Raw genomic sequence first — 18,929 nt, forward strand, 5'->3', positions numbered from 1 at the left:
AGAGCCTAATGCATCAAAACGAATGAAGTTGAGCTAAGAGAAGTACTACATACAGGATGCTCTTTTCTTCAGCATTTCTGACGATGATGAGCATGCACACACACCGAACTAAGAAGGATGTAATAAAAAGATCATCTTTATTGGTAATATATGTACCAAAATATACATGAATTCAGATATATTATCTGAATGTAATATTTTTTACAAAAATTTACAATAAAATTTACAATATTTTTGTAATATTGTAATATTTTTATAAGCAAGTTCCTTCAGAGAGTGATGAAGTCCTGTTACGTTTGATGGTATTACAGACTCTGAAACTCAATGAGACTGAAGACTCCTGTTAGCTTGTTTGTTTATTTTATTTTATTTTTATATTTTAAAAGATTTTATTTGTTTGAGAGAGAGTACACACAAGTGGGGGAGGGGGGTAGAGGGAGAGGGAGAAGCAGACTCCAATGCGAAGCTCGAATCCAGGATCCCAGGATCATGACCTGAGCCAAAGGTAGAGCCACCCAGGTGCCCATTTTTTTTTTCCTTCTTTTAATTGGGGTAAAAATAGCATAACATAAAATTAATCATTTTAAAGTGAGCAGTTCACTGGCATAGAGTACATTCCCATGTTGTGTAACCAACACTTCTAATTCCAAAACATTTTCAGAAGGAAACCCTACAGGTGTTGAACAATTGCTTCCCTTGTCCCTCCCCTTAGGCCCCTGGTGACCACCAATTTGTATTCTGTCTCTAGGGACTTACCTAGTCTGAAATTTCATATAAATGAAGCCATACAAAATATGACTTGTTCTATGTGACTTTTACTGAGCATAATGTTTCTGAGGATACTAGCTTTTCTAATTGAGAGGGGGCACCAGCTAGAAAGTCAGAAATTCTCTACGTGATTTCACCATGGCAGAATGTCACCTTTGGATCTTTTCCCAGATCTTTTGAAGAGGTCATGGGACCACAGCCCAGTCTTCATGCAATTCACGCAGGAAAGGTTTCTGAGAACCTGCTTTCTGCCAGGCACTGTTTCAGGTTCTGGGGCTCTTCTGGAAACAAGACAGAGCCCCTGTCCTCATGGAGTTTACATCTGGGGAGAAAACCCCTGATTCTTAATTTTGGACTCTCTTTTTTGTCCCTGGGCCCTGTTGAGAACTAAAGCAATTTTTTGCTATTATAAAACTCACTTTAAAACAACATCCAGGGCGCCTGGGTGGCTCAGTGGGTTAAGCCGCTGCCTTCAGCTCAGGTCATGATCTCAGGGTCCTGGGATCGAGTCCCGCATCGGGCTCTCTGCTCAGCAGGGAGCCTGCTTCCCTTCCTCTCTCTCTGCCTGCCTCTCTGCCTATTTGTGATCTCTCTCTGTTAAATAAATAAAATCTTAAAAAAAAAAAAAAAAAAAAAAAAACATCCAGTGGATTTTTCCTTTTCAACTATTTCAGAAATGTCGGTATAGTCAAGACTAGGAAATAATGTCCATGTCAGCACTCATTTTAGTACAATTTGTGAGATGACTTTGGGTTTTACTTGTCTGTTTTGGGTTTCTGATCAGCTTTGTTATTGAAAAAGAGCATTCGCTAGAACAGTTTTTGATCATTAGTGTGAGATAGACTTTCAAAGCATTTTCTGAGCTGAGACAAGTTACTTTAACATTATTGTCAATCTGATAGATAGTGAGCAGGATTTGATTGCTCTCATGTGTCAGTTGTGATAGAATTTCACAGACAATGGACCTGCCTTTAAAAAAAAAAAAAAAGATTATTTTCAGGAAATAGAAAGTGCTTGAGTTATGGGCCTTGCTGAGGGCTGGGCAGGTGTCTTTTCTCCTCTGGTTATTCCTGAGGGATAAGCCCAGTCAGGACAGACAAAGACAAACCTACACCCTATTTATAGTGTAGTAAAGGAGTGAGTAAACTATCTAATTGATGTTTGTTTCATTAAATTTCATGCATGTGGTTGTGCTAAAGAGATTAGTCAGCCAACCACCAGTCTTCATGCAAACATAGTTATGCTTATTTAATTGTCAGCCCTGTCCTACTTCAGCAAAGGGAATCTATGCTGATAGCTGCCAGTCATTGGTGCCTACTGTGTGCCAACCTCATGCCCTCTCCATAGGACTTGACATATATATTCTCTTTTGAAGCTCCCAACACTCCCTAAGGTAGATCCAATGTGCTGTGATTATCTTGGGTATACAAATGATAGAACTGAGGCCCATTAAATAGTTGAACTAAGTCACTACTAACTGTTAAATAACTTGTCCAGGACCACAGAGCTAACATGTGAGAGAAGAGAGTCAGGATTCACACTGAGATCTATTTGAATTTCTGCCCTAAATCCCCAAATGATTGATAAGCATTTAGTGAACATCTTTGCTTTTCATCCTATTTCTTTTTTCCTCTATATTTTTTCATGCTAACTCTGAATCTACCTCTGCCCAAAAAGAGGCAGATTACAACAAACTCCAAGTTCTCTTAAAAGCTGTCTTTCCATTTTCTGAAAACTAGCAATTTGTTATGGTTGTTGATGTTGATTTTGTTTTTTAAAAAATTTCCACCTAAGTCAAGTTTAGGAAAACAATTTTGCATCTAATGCTCAGATACTCTGGTTTTAGATTTGGAGGGGGAGACAAGAAAAAATAATTGCATCAGGAAAACAGAACAAATATATGAAAGTTGTAATTTCCCCTTCTTTAATTTAACTCCCTCACCCTGATCCATATATGTAGTTTCTCTCTCCTGTCTATAACCTTTGCTCTAAGGTAAATACACAGATCTTTACTCAATTACAGTTAATGATGTTTCTGGTTTTTAATCATTTTTATTTATTTGTATGTTTTTGTTATATTCTACTTTTCTATAGATAAATCTCTATTCCCAGGACTTTGCAAGTGGTATTGCTGAATGAAGTCCTGGACCTGAAATAAATAGGAGGAACACAAATTGCAAGACCTCCTAATGGTTTTGCCCATTTTGAGCACCAGAAGTTTGACTGGAACATTCTGTTCATGCTGATCTTTTTGACCTTCTTTAGTTTTTCAAAAGATGCAACTATATCATATCAGACCATATCTGTTGGGTTGTTTTATAGAATGTCGGGCTCCTTCATCCCCATACTTTAGCTGGTAATGTGTTGCTCCTCTCTTACAAAAACCCACTAAAATTTTAAGAAAATCCTAGAAATGCAATCCTGGGAGACCTAATTCAATTAAAGCCATATATGTACAGAAAGAAGTTAATTCTGATGTACGTTACTTGCTACAGATGGAATCTTGATTCTTTCATCATCATCATCATCATTTCTCCAGCCTCTTTTACTTTTTCTGGATGTATTGTGGTGAAATAAAGAACCTACTTCCAAGAATTAAAAACAAAACAAAACAACAACAACAACAACAAAAACCAACCACCAAAAACCCAGCATGAATTAATCCACTTGTTTCTTGAGCAGATCTTGAAGGAGTCTGTGTGTGTGTGTGCAATTATTTCTGTAGAGCTTTAGGTTTAGGACAAATTCTACACCAATGAAGCAAGTTTATGAATGAAAGAGCCTCACACAAATTAATTTAACTCCGAATTATCTTTGGAATTGCAGTGTCTCTATTGGAACATCATGAACTACTCACCATCCTTTTGGTTTCAGTCAAGTATTAGATTTTGTCTAAATCCATTTTTGATTTATCACGTTATCAAAGACAGGAATATTTGTGCCTTTTGAAAAAGTGCTAGACAGTTTCTCTAGAAAAATAACAACAAATGGTTAATTAGCTTGAGCATTACTGGCTGCTGAGCTATCATCAAAGAGAGCATTCGACCAAATAATTTTCCTGCCAGTTACATCTCTCTATACACATATCATTTCTTTCAAGGATAACTTTTTAGTTATATAAATATCCCATGCCCTTCCTCTTGGAAACTTTCCATACTTACTTGCTCCCAGGGGATGTTTAATGTTTGAGGTTAAATCTTGAGGAAATGGAGATTTTATTGAAAATATTGACAGAATTTAATCCACAACAGAAGGGAGTGAATGAGGGCAGAACAAATCGCACTTCTTTAATATAGAAAATTTTAAGTCCGAAGTCAATGATTTCCTAAAGATCTTGTCAGATAGTCCCAGGAATTGACATATAAAAAATTTCAGCAATTACAATAAATTTAAGAGAGTATAGGAAGAGAGACTTAAGGAGGGGAAAGGACAATATTACATCCTAAAGTTTCATGTTTTTCCTGTGACAAATCTCCACCCCAACTACTAGCTGAGCAAAAGATTTGTTCTTTAAGGTGCTGCTGTAAGTTTTCCACTTCCTGAGGCTTGCATTTGTAAAGCCACAGAGGCGCATTTGGTCAGAAAACAACTGTGTCACAGAAGACAAGTCCAAGTTACAGGCGTCACTTGGGCTAAGCTCCTGACACACACCCAGATGGCACAATTCCTGCATCTGGTGTGAGCCCACGAGTTTAGGACTCTCAGAGAAAATCCGTGCTGCTAAATGTTGAAGCCAACCAGAGAGTTACAAAGAGAGCGTCTCTGAAAGACCAGTTCAATTATTTATTAGCACTCTCAGAGTCCGGTGTCAGGCAAGATAGTATTTGAAATTAATACACTATTTGATTAGACTGATTGATTGTTTCTACAGCTGAAGATTTTAACATTCACTAGCCATACTAACTGGTCATTAGTGCTTCCTTTATCAGCAAGCAAAGAATAAACAGAAATCCTAATAAAAATTCATCACCGTGAATGTACTCCATACCTAAGTGAGTATGATGACTGCCAGTGTTCTAGATGAACTGCTCTAACATTGGCAGCATGAAAGGTTTCTGTCAGAAAATATAAAAATGTCCCTTAATTAATGTTTACTTTGTAACTGGACTCTTTTAAACTTAAGTAGGCTATACAGATAATCTCTTACATATCCAGTATAATAAAGTGCTAATGGGTATTTTACACTTAATGAGGTTCTGTGGTATCCTTTAACTGCTAGTGCCAGGAAAGACTGAGGGCTTCTTAGGGAAGTTTTGTGAATGTGTTTCTGGCGAAGCCTTTCCCCACCCCCTACTGAGGAATAAAAGCATCATGGCCTGTTTTTCAACCAGACCCTTAAAATAATTCTGAATTGTAATGCAAATATGCTGACCTATTATACTATGTGACATCTCTCTCTACCTACCAGGTCATGAATCCCTTATGGTTTTTAGGGCAAATTGTAAGCAATAATAAGGAGGGAAGGTAGGCAGAGAGAACCCTTTCTGAATTGACTCAAGGCCACTCTCGAGCAATGCTGCATGGACTAAGAGTTAGAGCTACCTAATTTTGACTGCCTCCTCGGTTTTTCACAAGCATTAGCTCAGTAGTATTCAGAATTATCTCAAAAGATCGATAATGCTAGCCCCCTTCACAAGTGATACGAAGAGATCAGCACTCGGAAAGGTTAAGCAACTTGCCCAAAGCTGGTAGGTGGCAAGGTCAGCGTTTCAACTACTTGGCACTGTTCTAGAGCCATGCTTATCTGTTTGACTACCCTGCATAAACAGAAGCTGAGCTACAGAATTCTGAGTTTCTGTATGTAGGTGAGCCTGTCAGGGCCTGCATACTTGTATCACCTCTCTTGGTTCTGGCATGAATCTGGACAGCTGGGCAGCAAGTGAGGATGGTGAGGGAATCTGGACAGAGTCCAGGAGCCCATTCACCCACGTTGTCCTAGACTAATGTGTCAGGCTCTACCTAAACCAAGTTAAAGCCAGAACATCCAAGGAAAGATCAAGGATCCCAACTGTGCTGGCAGAATGAAATGTAAGAGAATCTGGGCTGAGTCAAACTTGAGAGTCAGGAAGTCTTCAGATAGTTGTTATTCTAGGTCTGGAGGGGAGGGTTCCTGCTTATAATAAACAGGGGCAGGACTGAAAATAGTGAGGCAAGTTCATAAGCTCGAAGTAGAATTTCTGTCATAGGAAGAGACTGGGGAATGGAGAGAGAGAGAGAGAGACTAAGAGAACCAGGGCTCAAGACTCAGGGTCCAATAGCATGTAGGTGAGAAAACCAGTCAAGTGTTGTCTATCTTGGATCTATTTGAGAACAGAGCCAAATTCTGAAAGTGAATGCAGAAGAAAAGATGGACAAACAAGGGTCTCTGGCCATGAATGGCTCTACAGTTGGTTACAAGCCTATTTTATTTCCCCATGGCAAAAGCTGCTTCAAGTGGAAAGCCCAAGCATATAGAAGAGGGGGTCTGCCACCTGTGGCTGCAAATGGTATTCCACTGTGGACTGCTAGACTAAGAGTATCAGAGCGAATGTGCCTTCAAGATGTCACAGGCTGTACTCTTTTTACCTTCATTTACCTCACAGTTTTATCTTCACCCAATCCCAGGTTAAAAATGTAAAAGAATCAAAAGGAAATGGTTTATTCCAAAAATTACAACTTGACTCTAATAATCTTACATTTTAATCTACGTTATTGCCTTCAGTGACAAATTACTATTGATAGAAAAACCCATTTCAATAATTTTGGATGTTATTCCAGAGGACAATAGAGCTGATAATTATGCTATCTTTCAAATCCATGCTTGGGCAAATTTCTTTCCTAACTCTTCCAAGAGATTTTGAATGGATAAAATGTTCATACTTGTGTTCCCTAATGCTGCTGCTTCTTCTTCTTTTTCTCTTCCCCCTACACAGGAGACTTTGAATGTGATTGATCCTGGCTTGATGGATCTAAATGGGACGAGTGAGGATGCCCTGGAATGGGATGAAACTGACATAAGCAACAAGTTAATTAGTTTGAATGAAGACTCAAATGATCTTGATCAGGAACCCCAACCTGTCATGCCTTCCTTAAAGCTTGAAGAGATAGGTAGTGAGGACCCTGGTTATGAAGAAGAGGCAGGTGACCATGGGGGATCTCAGTATGCCTCGAGTATCACTGCCCCCTCCAGTCCACACATTTACCAAGTGTACAGCCTCCACAATGTGGAACTCTATGAGGACAGCCACATGCCATTTCTGAAAAACAATCCGAAGTTCACCAGTGTGACACAGCCTAGTGTTTTAACAAAGAGTCTCAGTAAAGACTCTTCATTTTCATCCACCAAATCTTTGCCAGACCTTGTCGGAGGTTCCAATTTGGTGAAGCCCTGCCCATGCCATGGAGGTGACATGAGCCAGAATTCAGGCAGTGAGAGTGGAATCGTGAGTGAAGGGGACACTGAAACCACCACCAACTCAGAAATGTGCTTGCTCAATGTGGTGGATGGGTCCCCAAGTAACCCTGAAACTGAACATCTGGACCCACAAATGAGAGATGCAGTTAATGTGTTAAAGCAGAAATTCAAAGATGAGGAGGAACGCATTAAGCTTCCAAACAGCTCTCAGTCATCCATTTCACCAGTGAGTTGTGTAAATGGAAAAGTTGGAGATTTAAACAGTGTTACCAAATATACCCCTGATTGTTTGGGAGAAGAATTACAAGGAAAACATGATGTGTTTACATTTTATGATTACTCGTACCTCCAAGGCTCAAAACTCAAATTACCAATGATAATGAAACAGTCACAAAGTGAAAAAGCACATGTGGAGGATCCCCTGCTTCATGGTTTTTATTTTGATAAAAAGTCCTGCAAATCTAAACATCAGGCTACAGAGTTACAGCCAGATGCACCTCCCCATGAAAGGCTTTTGGCAAGTGCATCCCATGAAATGGATCGAAGTTCATATAAAAGTGGTAATGGAGAGAAGACATTCACTGGCATGCAGAATGGCAGACAGCTCTCCCTGTTATCCCACAGCTCATCTATTGAGTCCCTTTCTCCAGGGGGTGATTTATTTGGGTTGGGCATCCTTAAAAATGGCAGTGACAGCCTCCAGCGAAGCACCTCTTTAGAAAGTTGGTTGACATCCTATAAAAGCAATGAGGATCTTTTTAGCTGTCACAGCTCTGGGGACATAAGCGTGAGCAGTGGCTCAGTTGGTGAACTGAGTAAAAGGACACTAGATCTCCTGAATCGTTTGGAGAATATCCAGAGCCCTTCAGAGCAAAAGATAAAACGGAGTGTCTCTGATATGACTCTCCAAAGCAGTTCCCAAAAGATGTCCTTTAGTGGCCAGCTGTCATTGGACATAGCATCTTCTATCAACGAAGACTCGCCAGCATCTCTTACAGAACTAAGTAGCAGCGATGAGCTCTCTCTTTGCTCAGAGGATATTGTATTACACAAGAACAAGATTCCAGAATCAAATGCATCATTCAGGAAGCGCCTGACTCGGTCGGTGGCTGATGAAAGCGACGTCAATGTCAGCATGATTGTTAATGTCTCTTGTACCTCTGCTTGCACTGATGATGAAGATGACAGTGACCTCCTTTCTAGCTCTACCCTCACCTTGACAGAAGAAGAGCTATGCATCAAAGATGAGGATGACGACTCCAGTATTGCAACAGATGATGAAATTTATGAAGAATGCAACTTAATGTCAGGATTGGACTATATAAAGAATGAACTGCAGACTTGGATCAGACCAAAGCTCTCCTTGACAAAAGATAAGAGAAGGTGTAATCTCAGTGATGAAATAAAGGGCAGTAAGGATGTCAGTAGTAGTGAGATGACCAATCCCTCTGATACCCTGAACATCGAGGCTCTACTTAACAGCTCCATCAAACGTCTCTCCGAAAGTAATGGAAACGGCAAGAATTTATCCCATACCCATGAGTTAGGGACAAAGGGTGAAAATAAGAAAAATATTTTCAAAGTCAATAAAGACCCATATGTGGCTGACATGGAAAATGGCAATATTGAAAGCACGCCAGAAGGGCAGAAAGATGAACAGAATGGGATCTCGAAGGAATCGGAAAGTCTCGGTACAGCTGGGAAGAAGAATTCAGACAGTGAGCATTGTAAGTGTAAAGTATTTATGGATAGCTCAGATGATGCAAATATTGCTGGAAATGAATTTGTTCCCCAGACTGTTAGACACCGTCCAAAGAAATGTCAAAACCACCACCATTTTGAAAATCCAACAACTGCTTCTACTCCCACTGAGAAGTCTTGCCCAGAGCTGCCTTCAGAAGCTAGAGTTACCAGTAGGCAGGATTCTGATGTACTGAAATCTTCATCTAATGATGCACCAAGCGTGGCTGGAAAATCTGCTCATTGCTGCCGAGCACTTGAACAAAATGAAACAGAGGAGAACGTTTCTGTCAGTGACAACATTTCCTGTTGTGACTGCGAGCCAGATGTTTCCCATCAAAAAGATGCTGAGGATTGTTCCGTACACGACTTTGTTAAGGAAATCATCGACATGGCTTCAACGGCCCTAAAAAGTAAATCTCAACCTGAAAATGAGGCAGCTGCTCCTGCCTCGTTAACTCAGATCAAGGAGAAGGTGTTGGAACATTCTCACCGGCCCATCCAGCTGAGAAAAGGGGACTTTTATTCCTACTTATCTCTCTCCTCTCATGACAGTGATTGTGGGGAGGTCACCAGTTACGTGGAAGAGAAGAGTAACACTCCAGTGCCACTGGACATGACCGACTCTGGCTTAGAGGACAAGGAGGAACCCGAATGCTTCTTTGAGGCCTGTGTTGATGATGACCTGGATGGAGATGAGCCCTGCCTCCCCGGCCCTCCTCCAGACGAACCTGCTATTTCTGGTGAGGCTTCTGTGCCCCAACAAACAGCAGCTGGCTCCCCTGAGTTTAGCGATACATCTCTCTTGGCTGAGGAGGCAGACATGGTGGTTCTTTCAAGTCCTCCCCATCAGGAAGTATCTGATGTCAGAAAGGAAGCGGATGGTTTACCCCAAGCTACAATCTGTGGGGAAAGCTCAGAGCTAACCACTTCAATGCTGGGCAGTGAAAAGGAAAGTTTAGAAAACACAGGTGAATCAGGAATGCCAGAAGAACATAATGCTGCTTCAGCCAAATCTGGAGTTCCAGAACTCTCCTCAAAGGCAAAGCAGCCAAAAGACAAGGCTGCATTGCATCCCAACTCCAAAACTTTAACCTGTGAAGAAAACCTCCTAAATCTTCATGAAGAACAACATAAAAATATGCATAGGTAGAATGTAACCCTCTCCACGCATGAAAATCATCTCATTGAAAGGTATGTATGCTCCTCGTGTTTTAATATATATTATTAATATATTTTAACATATATTTAATATATATCTATATATACTTCAACTATGAGTTTGAGTCAACAATGCCATGATAGGAGAGAATACTAGTCAGAATGACTGGTCATTGCAGACATTTATCAGAATAACACATTTGGGGGGAAGAAACATTCCCAACAATGCAAGTAACTGCGAGGCAAAAGGGAAAGAGACGGTCACAAGCGACATTTTTAGTGACATTATTTTTATTACATAATCCTGACAAGAAGAATGTTACATTTGAGGAAGTAGCCAGATAATTTAGGACCTCACATCCTGCCCCTGAGGGAGGAAAAAAGGTTCTCCCAATTGCAGTTATACCCTCTGATCAAAATGCATGCCCAGTGACAATGCCCCCCGCTTCAGTTTCCTGCACACAGAGCAGCCCACTCCCTCGGGTGCCTGGAAATGAACAATGATTAGGTTAAAGGCTGCATCTCCTGATCTGGGCCTCCCTTTTATGCTTCTGTCTAATGCAACTATCATCACATTTGCTTCCCCAGTGGAAGGCTGTGCTGTCACAGCTCCTAATCACAGCCAAGGCCAAGGACTCAAACAGGAGGGGAAAGTTGATGTTAGGGAAGAGGCTCCTATTTATCCACACACAGACGGAGAACAGGCCCAGAAAGCAAATGCAGAGCGAATACATGACAGGTTAATGGCGTTTCGATAAAAACAGAATTTTTTGAATTTTGCCTGAAGGTGACAGGCTGATTTCCATCAAAATTTTTAAGAAAGTCATTCCACTCTTCATATTTAATAAGACAGCTATTGATTGATAATTCTGAGATGATGGTATAGCTCGAAAAGTGACACAAAAATTCAGTTATTTTCCATTTCTGAACCCCAGTGATGAATACACTTTCTCAGTCAAGTCTAAAGAAGAAAATTTGAGCTTTTGAATGTGAGAGTTGTATTTCACCAAAGTGTGAGGTGCCGAATGCCATCTCCACCCCCCACTCCAGAAGCTTAATGCTGTAACCTAAACTCGTGCTATAGGAAATGAATTACAGAAGCAATCTACCCTAATTTGTTAACTTATTCAAATAACAGTTATTATACTTAACTATGCTAAAGATTATCTTTTTTGTGGCAGATTGTTTATTTTTTGATGAGCCTAATTACTGATTTTCTAAAAGTAATTTACATTTATTACAAATACATCTTTTAAAATGTGACAGATAAATGTTGTTCCCATAATGTATTATGAAAAAAGTTACTATTTAAAAACACATTATTTAATTTGAAAGATGAATGGCAAACATCATTATTTTTTTTCCTGCAACACCTGTGCCCTAAGCTCATTAAAATGTGTGATTCTGTGTAGAGCTGCTAGAAATGGGGAGGGGGGAATATATACCATATATATACCCTAAAAATAAACTCGGTATGCAAAATTGAAGAAAGACATCCTACCTACTAATATAGCTCAACTAATTTTCTGTGTTTCAGACTCAATTTACAATTGGCCAGAAGTGAGGACAAAAGTAGGAGAGAGAGACATGTATTTTCTGTGAAACATGTCCACCCCATAATCACATTCTCCATCAGTATGCAGTAAAGCTGACCATTAAGGGAGAGTCACTGCAATTCTAAAAGATGCTTCTAAACAAGTTCTATTAGTACCGATTGTTAACCGCTGGCTTGGCCGAGCCCTGCAGAAGGGCTGGTGGAGCCCGGCTGATTTTTGTTTTCTGCAAGGGGATAGAGGCTTCAAAGCAACATCCCTCAGAGCAAGATGTTGTGTGACCGGGACCCTGAAGTCACTGGTCATGTGGAGACCCAGAGTTCCAGCAGCACTGGCCTTGGAGAAGCCCCTGGATTGCAGCCTCCCTTTTAGATACTTTGGGAGTTTTCAGTCTATGACGTAGCTAGAGAGTGGAAGTGGGAATAATAAGCAGCTCCATCTTTGGACTTGGGCAAGTGAACATGCTGTGCTGTTGGGTGGGCGCGGCTCTCACATTTCACAGGCACGACAATGCAACGCTCTCAGCTGGCCTACCTGCCAGTCAGTGATATTTTGTGGAGCCCCCGAGATGTGGTTCCTGGCTCTGTCTCAGACAATGGGAGACGCAGCCAGATTTTCCTTCTGCAGAACTCACATGGCCCCAAGTGACTTGTGATCAGCCAGGGGCCATTTCCATAGTCATATCCACTGGTCCTATTCAGTTTTTTTCCGTATCACACACCCCAAATATCTGGATGCCTACATTATTCCCCCGTCATTAGCACTGGGTACCTGGGCATAGATATTTACATTTTTTTTAAATACTACCAACCAGGACAAGTTATTTAATCGCAAAAGGCTGACATGCCTTTGGTGTTAAATATCAGGAATCCTTAATAAAGTTATTTGGTAGGTATGAGACTTCGTGTCTGTAAGAGCTTAACTCTTGTCATTGTTCTTCCTACAAGATTCAAAGGAGGGGGAAAAAAAAGCTCTACTTTTTAAAGCGATTTCAAAACCATCAGTTGGAGTGCTCTATCAGGATAATAAAATATACCACATTCAGTTTGCTGGGCCTTTTTTTTCCCCAGAAATAAGTTCTCAGATGATGAAGTTATGTCATCTGGAAAGAACTACAACTTAGAACAGCAGCTACAGTCTACATCTGTACCAAGAATTTTTTTCAAAAAGGTTTTGAGGTTATTCATTTACTGTTCTAATTAAAAACTCACTGACACTATTGAAGTTTTAAACATGGTTTCACACAGGATGCATCTACACTGATTTCTAGGCACACTGCTGTGCTTTTCACTATTTTCATTTCTGTGCCATGTTTCTACCAAAATAGAGAGGTCAGTTACAGCAAATCACATCAAAGAAAAGGTAACTGGATAGATCCAGAAATTTCTGCCTCATTTGGAGGAAGCACATAATGTATGTCTGGAGTGCCTCCTAGGACCTGCCTAAGAGATGTACTTTGCACTAATCTTTTTGCTGTATTCTGACAGTTATTTCTTCATAATCCTCATCATAAGCCTCTGATCTTTGGTGAATGATTTAACCGTAAACTTCAGGCTGGATAAATCCTGTGGTATAAAAATTTCACTCATCACATTTAGCCAGTGTGTACTTTTTTTTTTTTCCTTTTTGATTTACTCTGGTTTTCAGTTTTGTTTTGCTGTGTATGGGGTGTGTGTGTGTGTGTGTGTGTGTGTGTGTGTGTGTGTGTGTTGGAGGGGCTATATTTAGGATGCATGAATTTCCTTCAGAACTTTTTACTCCATTGCTTTTCCTGTCTTATTGGTCTGCAGATGTGACTGTGGGTAGCTCATCGATTTTAGATTTTCAGCAATTACTTGTATTTATGAATGCTTCAGTATACACATACCCAGTAAAATTGCTCCTACTCGGTCATTACAAACTGAGAAAACATTAAGAGCAAACATTTCTCATGTATACGATGTAAATTCTTATTCCGTTAGTTGGATTGACACTAAGTGTTTAATATGATCCAAAGCTGGCCCAGCAGGCTTAAGAAACTATTCTTGGTGATAGTATATTAATTTTTTGCTAAACGATGCAAGTGGATCCTTACCAAATTTACCTTTAAAATCATTTTAATAAGTCAAGATTCTGGTAGATGTGAAATGCTTTTTAATTATCCAGCACTTCTGAATAACTAGCTGCCATGCTAAATAACAAAGATTTTATTGGTCATCACCCATCACACACGCACAAACAAACACACACACATGCACATGCACTCGCGCGCGCGCACACACACACACACACACACACACACACCAGATCTGTGCTTCAGTCCGTTTTGCCGGCCCCTTTCGGCCCCTTTCCAAGTGGGCCAAGTTGAAAGACCTGATTAGCCAGAGAGAATTTAAATATTGGCATTTAGTAAGACCAGCTTTGCCTCACCTCAGGATTCCTCACTCGGTGTCTATATTTCAAGTGAGTCCTGGCCTCAGCATTTGAACAATGTACCATGGACTTTCTTGAGTTACTGCGGTATTGACTGTACCAAACTTTGGCCCATCTGCTCCTGTCTATCTCTCCCTGTTCTTGAGAACCTGCCTTCTCTCCCCAGCTTCCTGAGACTTCAGCCAAACCACATTTGCTGAAGTGTTTCTGGCTCATAAACAGGTTACATGATTATAGAGAAGGAGAAAGATGGAGAAGGAGAATATTTAGGTCTAGAAAGACAATAAAGCAACCTGACATTGGACACCAGAACTGGGTTTAAACCCAGGCAAGCAAACCTTGCTTTATTTGACAGCTGGTCAAAGGACCTCAAGTAATTGCATCCTCTACTTGCTATCCCTGGAATTTAGCTGTTCCTCACATCCAACTTGTTGCTTTCAGCCTCCTAGAAGTAGGCAGAACTGACTTGAGTTTAGAACGAATTTGTATCTGAGCCATCAAGATGTCCAGAAATAATAGTGTCATTTTTACTTTCACAGAGCGTCTGTACCTTAAATGAAATGCATTCATATTCGAGCTAGAAACCCAGGTTAGATCCTTTTACCAGTAAGGGGTTGAAACATTTGGGGTTGTGACAAAGCTGTGAATATTTCACCACCATATAATGGTGGAATTGTTCAGTTCTACTGTCACACATACAGTCCCTAAGGAAAAGGTTCAACCACCTGAGGGTCCGAGTTCCCAGGCTGTGAATCACTGTGGATACTTGGCTGTGTCACTTGGAACCAGCGGCCTCACATTTTCATAGTGATTTGAATCTATCTTGAGTGTTCAAAACTCAGTTCACAAGCAAAAGAGTAGATGATATCCAGAGAAAAGGTCAAACTTGAGGATTTTTTCTTGTTTTCTTTAAAACCATGTCTTTAAAAAAAAAATCAATGCATTTTTCAATTGATTCTAAAACATTTTTGTCAATAATGTGAACCGTTGGGCTATTAAAATCACTTCGTTTTGTGTATCCTTTTGTTTCAGAACATTAGCGGGTAGTTCCAAAATGGCAGTCTTCCTCAGAGGGCTCAGTTTTGCCAATGAAACAGTCCTTTCTGATACCTTTTCTTATCACTTTTTTGTTTCTTGTAGATAAGCCTGACTCAGGGGTGGCCTCCTCGTCCCACCCCGGGCTAGTCTGCGGTTTCATCACGTCACTGCCATTTGTCACATTGACCTCTCCCAAGACGAATCTTCCCTCCGAATGCGATTTGTCCACATGAGCCTTGTGATCTGGATTGTGCACTGGTTTTCTTTAGGTGATTGTCTTTGAAGTTTGGCGAAGCTGCTTGTTTTCCCATGGATTCCTGTCCCGAGCTACCTCTGCCGGCCCTGCCTCTCCAGCGAGACTTTTCCGTTTGCCTCCTCCCTCCCCATCTACTCTTTTAAAAAGTTCTGCAGTCCACCAAATCGATGGTCCATTAAATTCACCTGTCTGGAATGACACCCCCAGCCCTGCCCGTACTTGACCAATTTCATGTTTGAGTCTGGATTTTTTTCTTTTATGGTATGATGCCTATGTTTATCGAAAGAGGTTTACCTAAAAGGCCAACATTTGATTTGATTGCAGCATACAGAAGAAATACTGGTCCTTCTTTCAAAATTAAGCAACTTTTAAAAGCGCCATTTTATTTATTTTATTTTAAAGATTATTATCTATGCAGCACTTCAAGAAACAACTATATGGTGTTGTATATTATAAACTGGTGACATTCTACTATTAAATTATGTACAACATTTTCGTTTTTTATGCTTCTTGAGGTGGTAATGAGAAAAAAGTTTTTTAAAAAAGTGTGCCTTGCTGTATTTCTTATACCATTTATTAAAAAGCTGCTTTCACGGTAAAATTATGTTGGTTTGAAAGGAGGAAATAGCAAGGTTAAGATGTGTGAATAATTTCTGTATATATGTATAACCAAGTACAAACATTGATGTATAATGACAGTATAAAATGCTTTCATGTTTATGATGTCTAGTGATGTGGAAAATATAAGCCTTAAACCATTAGATTGCATGGTAATTAAAATTGGCATAATAAACATAGTTTATTGGGGGAAAAGGAAAACCAGTGATCTCTTCTACCTGTGTTCTTTACCAAATTATTACATCTGATTCTGGAAAAACTACAACACATAGTAGCTTCCAAAATACCCATATTGCATAAGAGACTTAAAATTACTTAAACTACACCTGAAGCGTTCACAATTTTCAAAATCTTCCTGATCACTATAAAGATCTTAGAACACAAATGATTAAATGCCAGTTCCCCTAAACCAGTAAGAACCTATCCTAAATTTTTTATCTCTACTTATCATTAAGGGTTTGATATTGGATTTCAGGCTACCTAGTCAGTCTCATATTTATTTTATGTAATTCTTTTGAATGTGTTTGTTAGAAAGATGGTCTAGAAAATATGACTATTTTGACTTAGACTATAGATTTAAGGTGTATTTATTTTGTGTTAAAAGAAATGAGCTGAGAAATATTCCATCTGGTCTTTATTGCTCTTCTTAAATGCAGTTTTTAATTTATATCCTAACACCTACTAAAGTGCCTGATACACAGTAGGTAGCCAATAAAAATTTACTGAAGTTAAGTATTGAATTAGACAGTATGGGTGACATGCACCTTTTCATTTTGAGACACCTGCACTAAAATATAAATTACTAGGAAAATAGGTAATGCAATCATTTATTCAACTGATAGCTAATTAACACCTTTTATCTGCAAGGACTATTCTAGAGTGGGAGATGCATAGATCAGCAAAGGCCCTGCCCTCAGGAGGCTTACCTACAGCCCAGATGCAGGGAATACACAATGAGAAGCAGTAATTGTTCTGCAGGCAAGGATGAGAGCAGAGTGGTAAATGAGGCACAGGGACGGAAGTAGCAAGTAGCAAAGAGGGATGAGCTGAAGAGAAGGGCTAGAAGGGACCAGAAAGTTAGACAACAGAAAATGAGTGAAGTTTTATCGCAGGGTTAGTGGGCAAAAGGTAAACTGGGAGACTGAATGAGGAGTCTTTTAAAAAGTTAAGTTGGAGCTTTTGTATGTAATACAGTAGGTAGTAAGGAAAGTCTTTCTTTTGCACTTGATTGTATTTATCATTAGAACATGAGTACAACACCAAGAACATTTAAAAAAAAAAACTAGTCTACAATTTTACCATTTTAGAAACTATTGTTATGTCTCTTCTAATCTTTTTCCATACATATTTCTAAATTGATTAATCATTCTAGGCTTCTGAACAGGTAGTAATAGTTCAAAAGAAGTTCTAGGCAGACATCTAGTAGTGGTGGGCAAGTCGGTTACAGGTGGAAGAGATTAGAGATAAATGGCTCATTAGGAGGCAGCTGTAGAAAATTAGCTACGCTTGAAATAACAGGACATAGGGATAGTGGCCCAAGATGGAGAGTCTGTGAAACACCTCAAAGCATTTGGGATCTCTGTTAAGGTACGGTATTTTTTACATATTGAGATGACCTAAATTTTCCTTGGGTAATGCCAAGGTCTACATCAACTGGAACAAGCTGACCATGAGGTCCCATTTACTTGGTATAGGCTCACAGAAGTCCTTGCGGTGTTACAAATATTTGCTTATTAATTACCTTCTTAGTATTAACACTGAATTTGTAAAATGACTTCTATCGAACAGTACTTTTTCTGGTTGGAAGGGATGGGAGAGCTTCAGTCTCTTGCTGTGTGTGGGCACTACCTCCCCAGCCATCCTTGAAAATGGTCACACCAGCTCTGCCTACACCTTCCACTGAGTGATTCATTATTTGTTAAGGCAAGCTGGTTGGGTGTGTATCTTTGTTAGAAGGTTCTTTCTTCGGTAGCTAAAATCTACATAGTGCTGCCTTCCCTCTGCCTTTAATTTTGCTCCCAGTTCTGGTTCTGTCCTGATGAGCTGCTCAGACTATTTCTGCCCCTTCTTTCTCATGGCATCCTTGAAGATGACTGAGGCCAGTTACTCGTCTTCTCCCAGCTGTTGTGATTTCTATTCCTCATTCCCTCAACTGCCCTTCACTCATCATGATTTTCAGATCCATTTCAACCTGAGTGAATGTTAGCAGACAGACTCCTTGAAATTGAGGAACTGTCTTTATCATCATACATGTAGAAAATATCTGAACATTTAAGTGGTTTTCTCTAAAAATATATTTAAGATATATGTTTATTCTAGCATTGTAAATTTAAATAAATAAATAAATAAATAATCAATCCCTCATCTCCTTTAGTGGCCCAGTCTAGTGCCGGAGTCATCTTGAATCTTTTCCTTACATCAAATCCAAACTTAACCCATTTCCATATAAGGTAGGGTCCTCCCCTCCATTTATTTATTCATTTATTCGGTCATTCAGCAAACATTCATTGAGTGGCTACTTGTGAGGCATTGTGTTTGGCCTTAGAGATACAAAGGCAACTAGAACGCCCTCTGCCTACAAAGGGTTTACAGTTTTTCTTGTGAAAGTGCCTTTCATGTCCTTGAATAGAGTGATCTCAACAAATTAAGTGATGACCCATTTATTTTGTTTTCTATCTAGTTTCTCTACATTTTCAAAAACCTAATGAGCAGAAATAGTATGCAGAGCTATCTGGATTTGACTACTAGAGTTGAAATGTTTGAATCTGAAAATTTTAATTACAGAAAAAAGATTTCAGATTTCTGGTCACTGAATAAATGCATCTTACACGACAGCAGAACAATCTAAATCCAGGGTTTTTGAGAATCTGAATTTGGTGATTTTGTTATGTTTCTTTCATCCAGCTTAGGTTTTACCCATGCTAAAATTCCTAGGAACAATTTAGATGCAACTATCAAAACACACTGAAATAATCCTGCTATTTGTTAT

The 18,929-nt window shown here is 39.6% G+C and overlaps 1 protein-coding gene across 5 annotated transcripts in view; it reads left to right on the top strand.

Moving 5' to 3' along the window:
• AKAP6 (A-kinase anchoring protein 6) overlaps nucleotides 1-17,226 on the top strand; it is a 521,710-nt gene extending 504,484 nt beyond the window's left edge. For 4 of the 5 annotated variants that reach the window (XM_032344004.1, XM_032344005.1, XM_032344009.1 and 1 more), the window contains 2 exons: nucleotides 6,681-10,096; nucleotides 15,169-17,226. In XM_032344004.1, coding sequence (XP_032199895.1) covers nucleotides 6,681-10,055 — 3,375 coding nt within the window. In that variant the 3' untranslated portion in view covers nucleotides 10,056-10,096; nucleotides 15,169-17,226. The other variant, XM_032344008.1, reaches the window with a different exon arrangement.
• Nucleotides 17,227-18,929: the final 1,703 nt, after the last annotated feature.

The sequence above is a fragment of the Mustela erminea genome, chromosome 5 (assembly GCF_009829155.1).
Source record: "Mustela erminea isolate mMusErm1 chromosome 5, mMusErm1.Pri, whole genome shotgun sequence".
Classification (NCBI taxonomy): domain Eukaryota; kingdom Metazoa; phylum Chordata; class Mammalia; order Carnivora; family Mustelidae; genus Mustela; species Mustela erminea.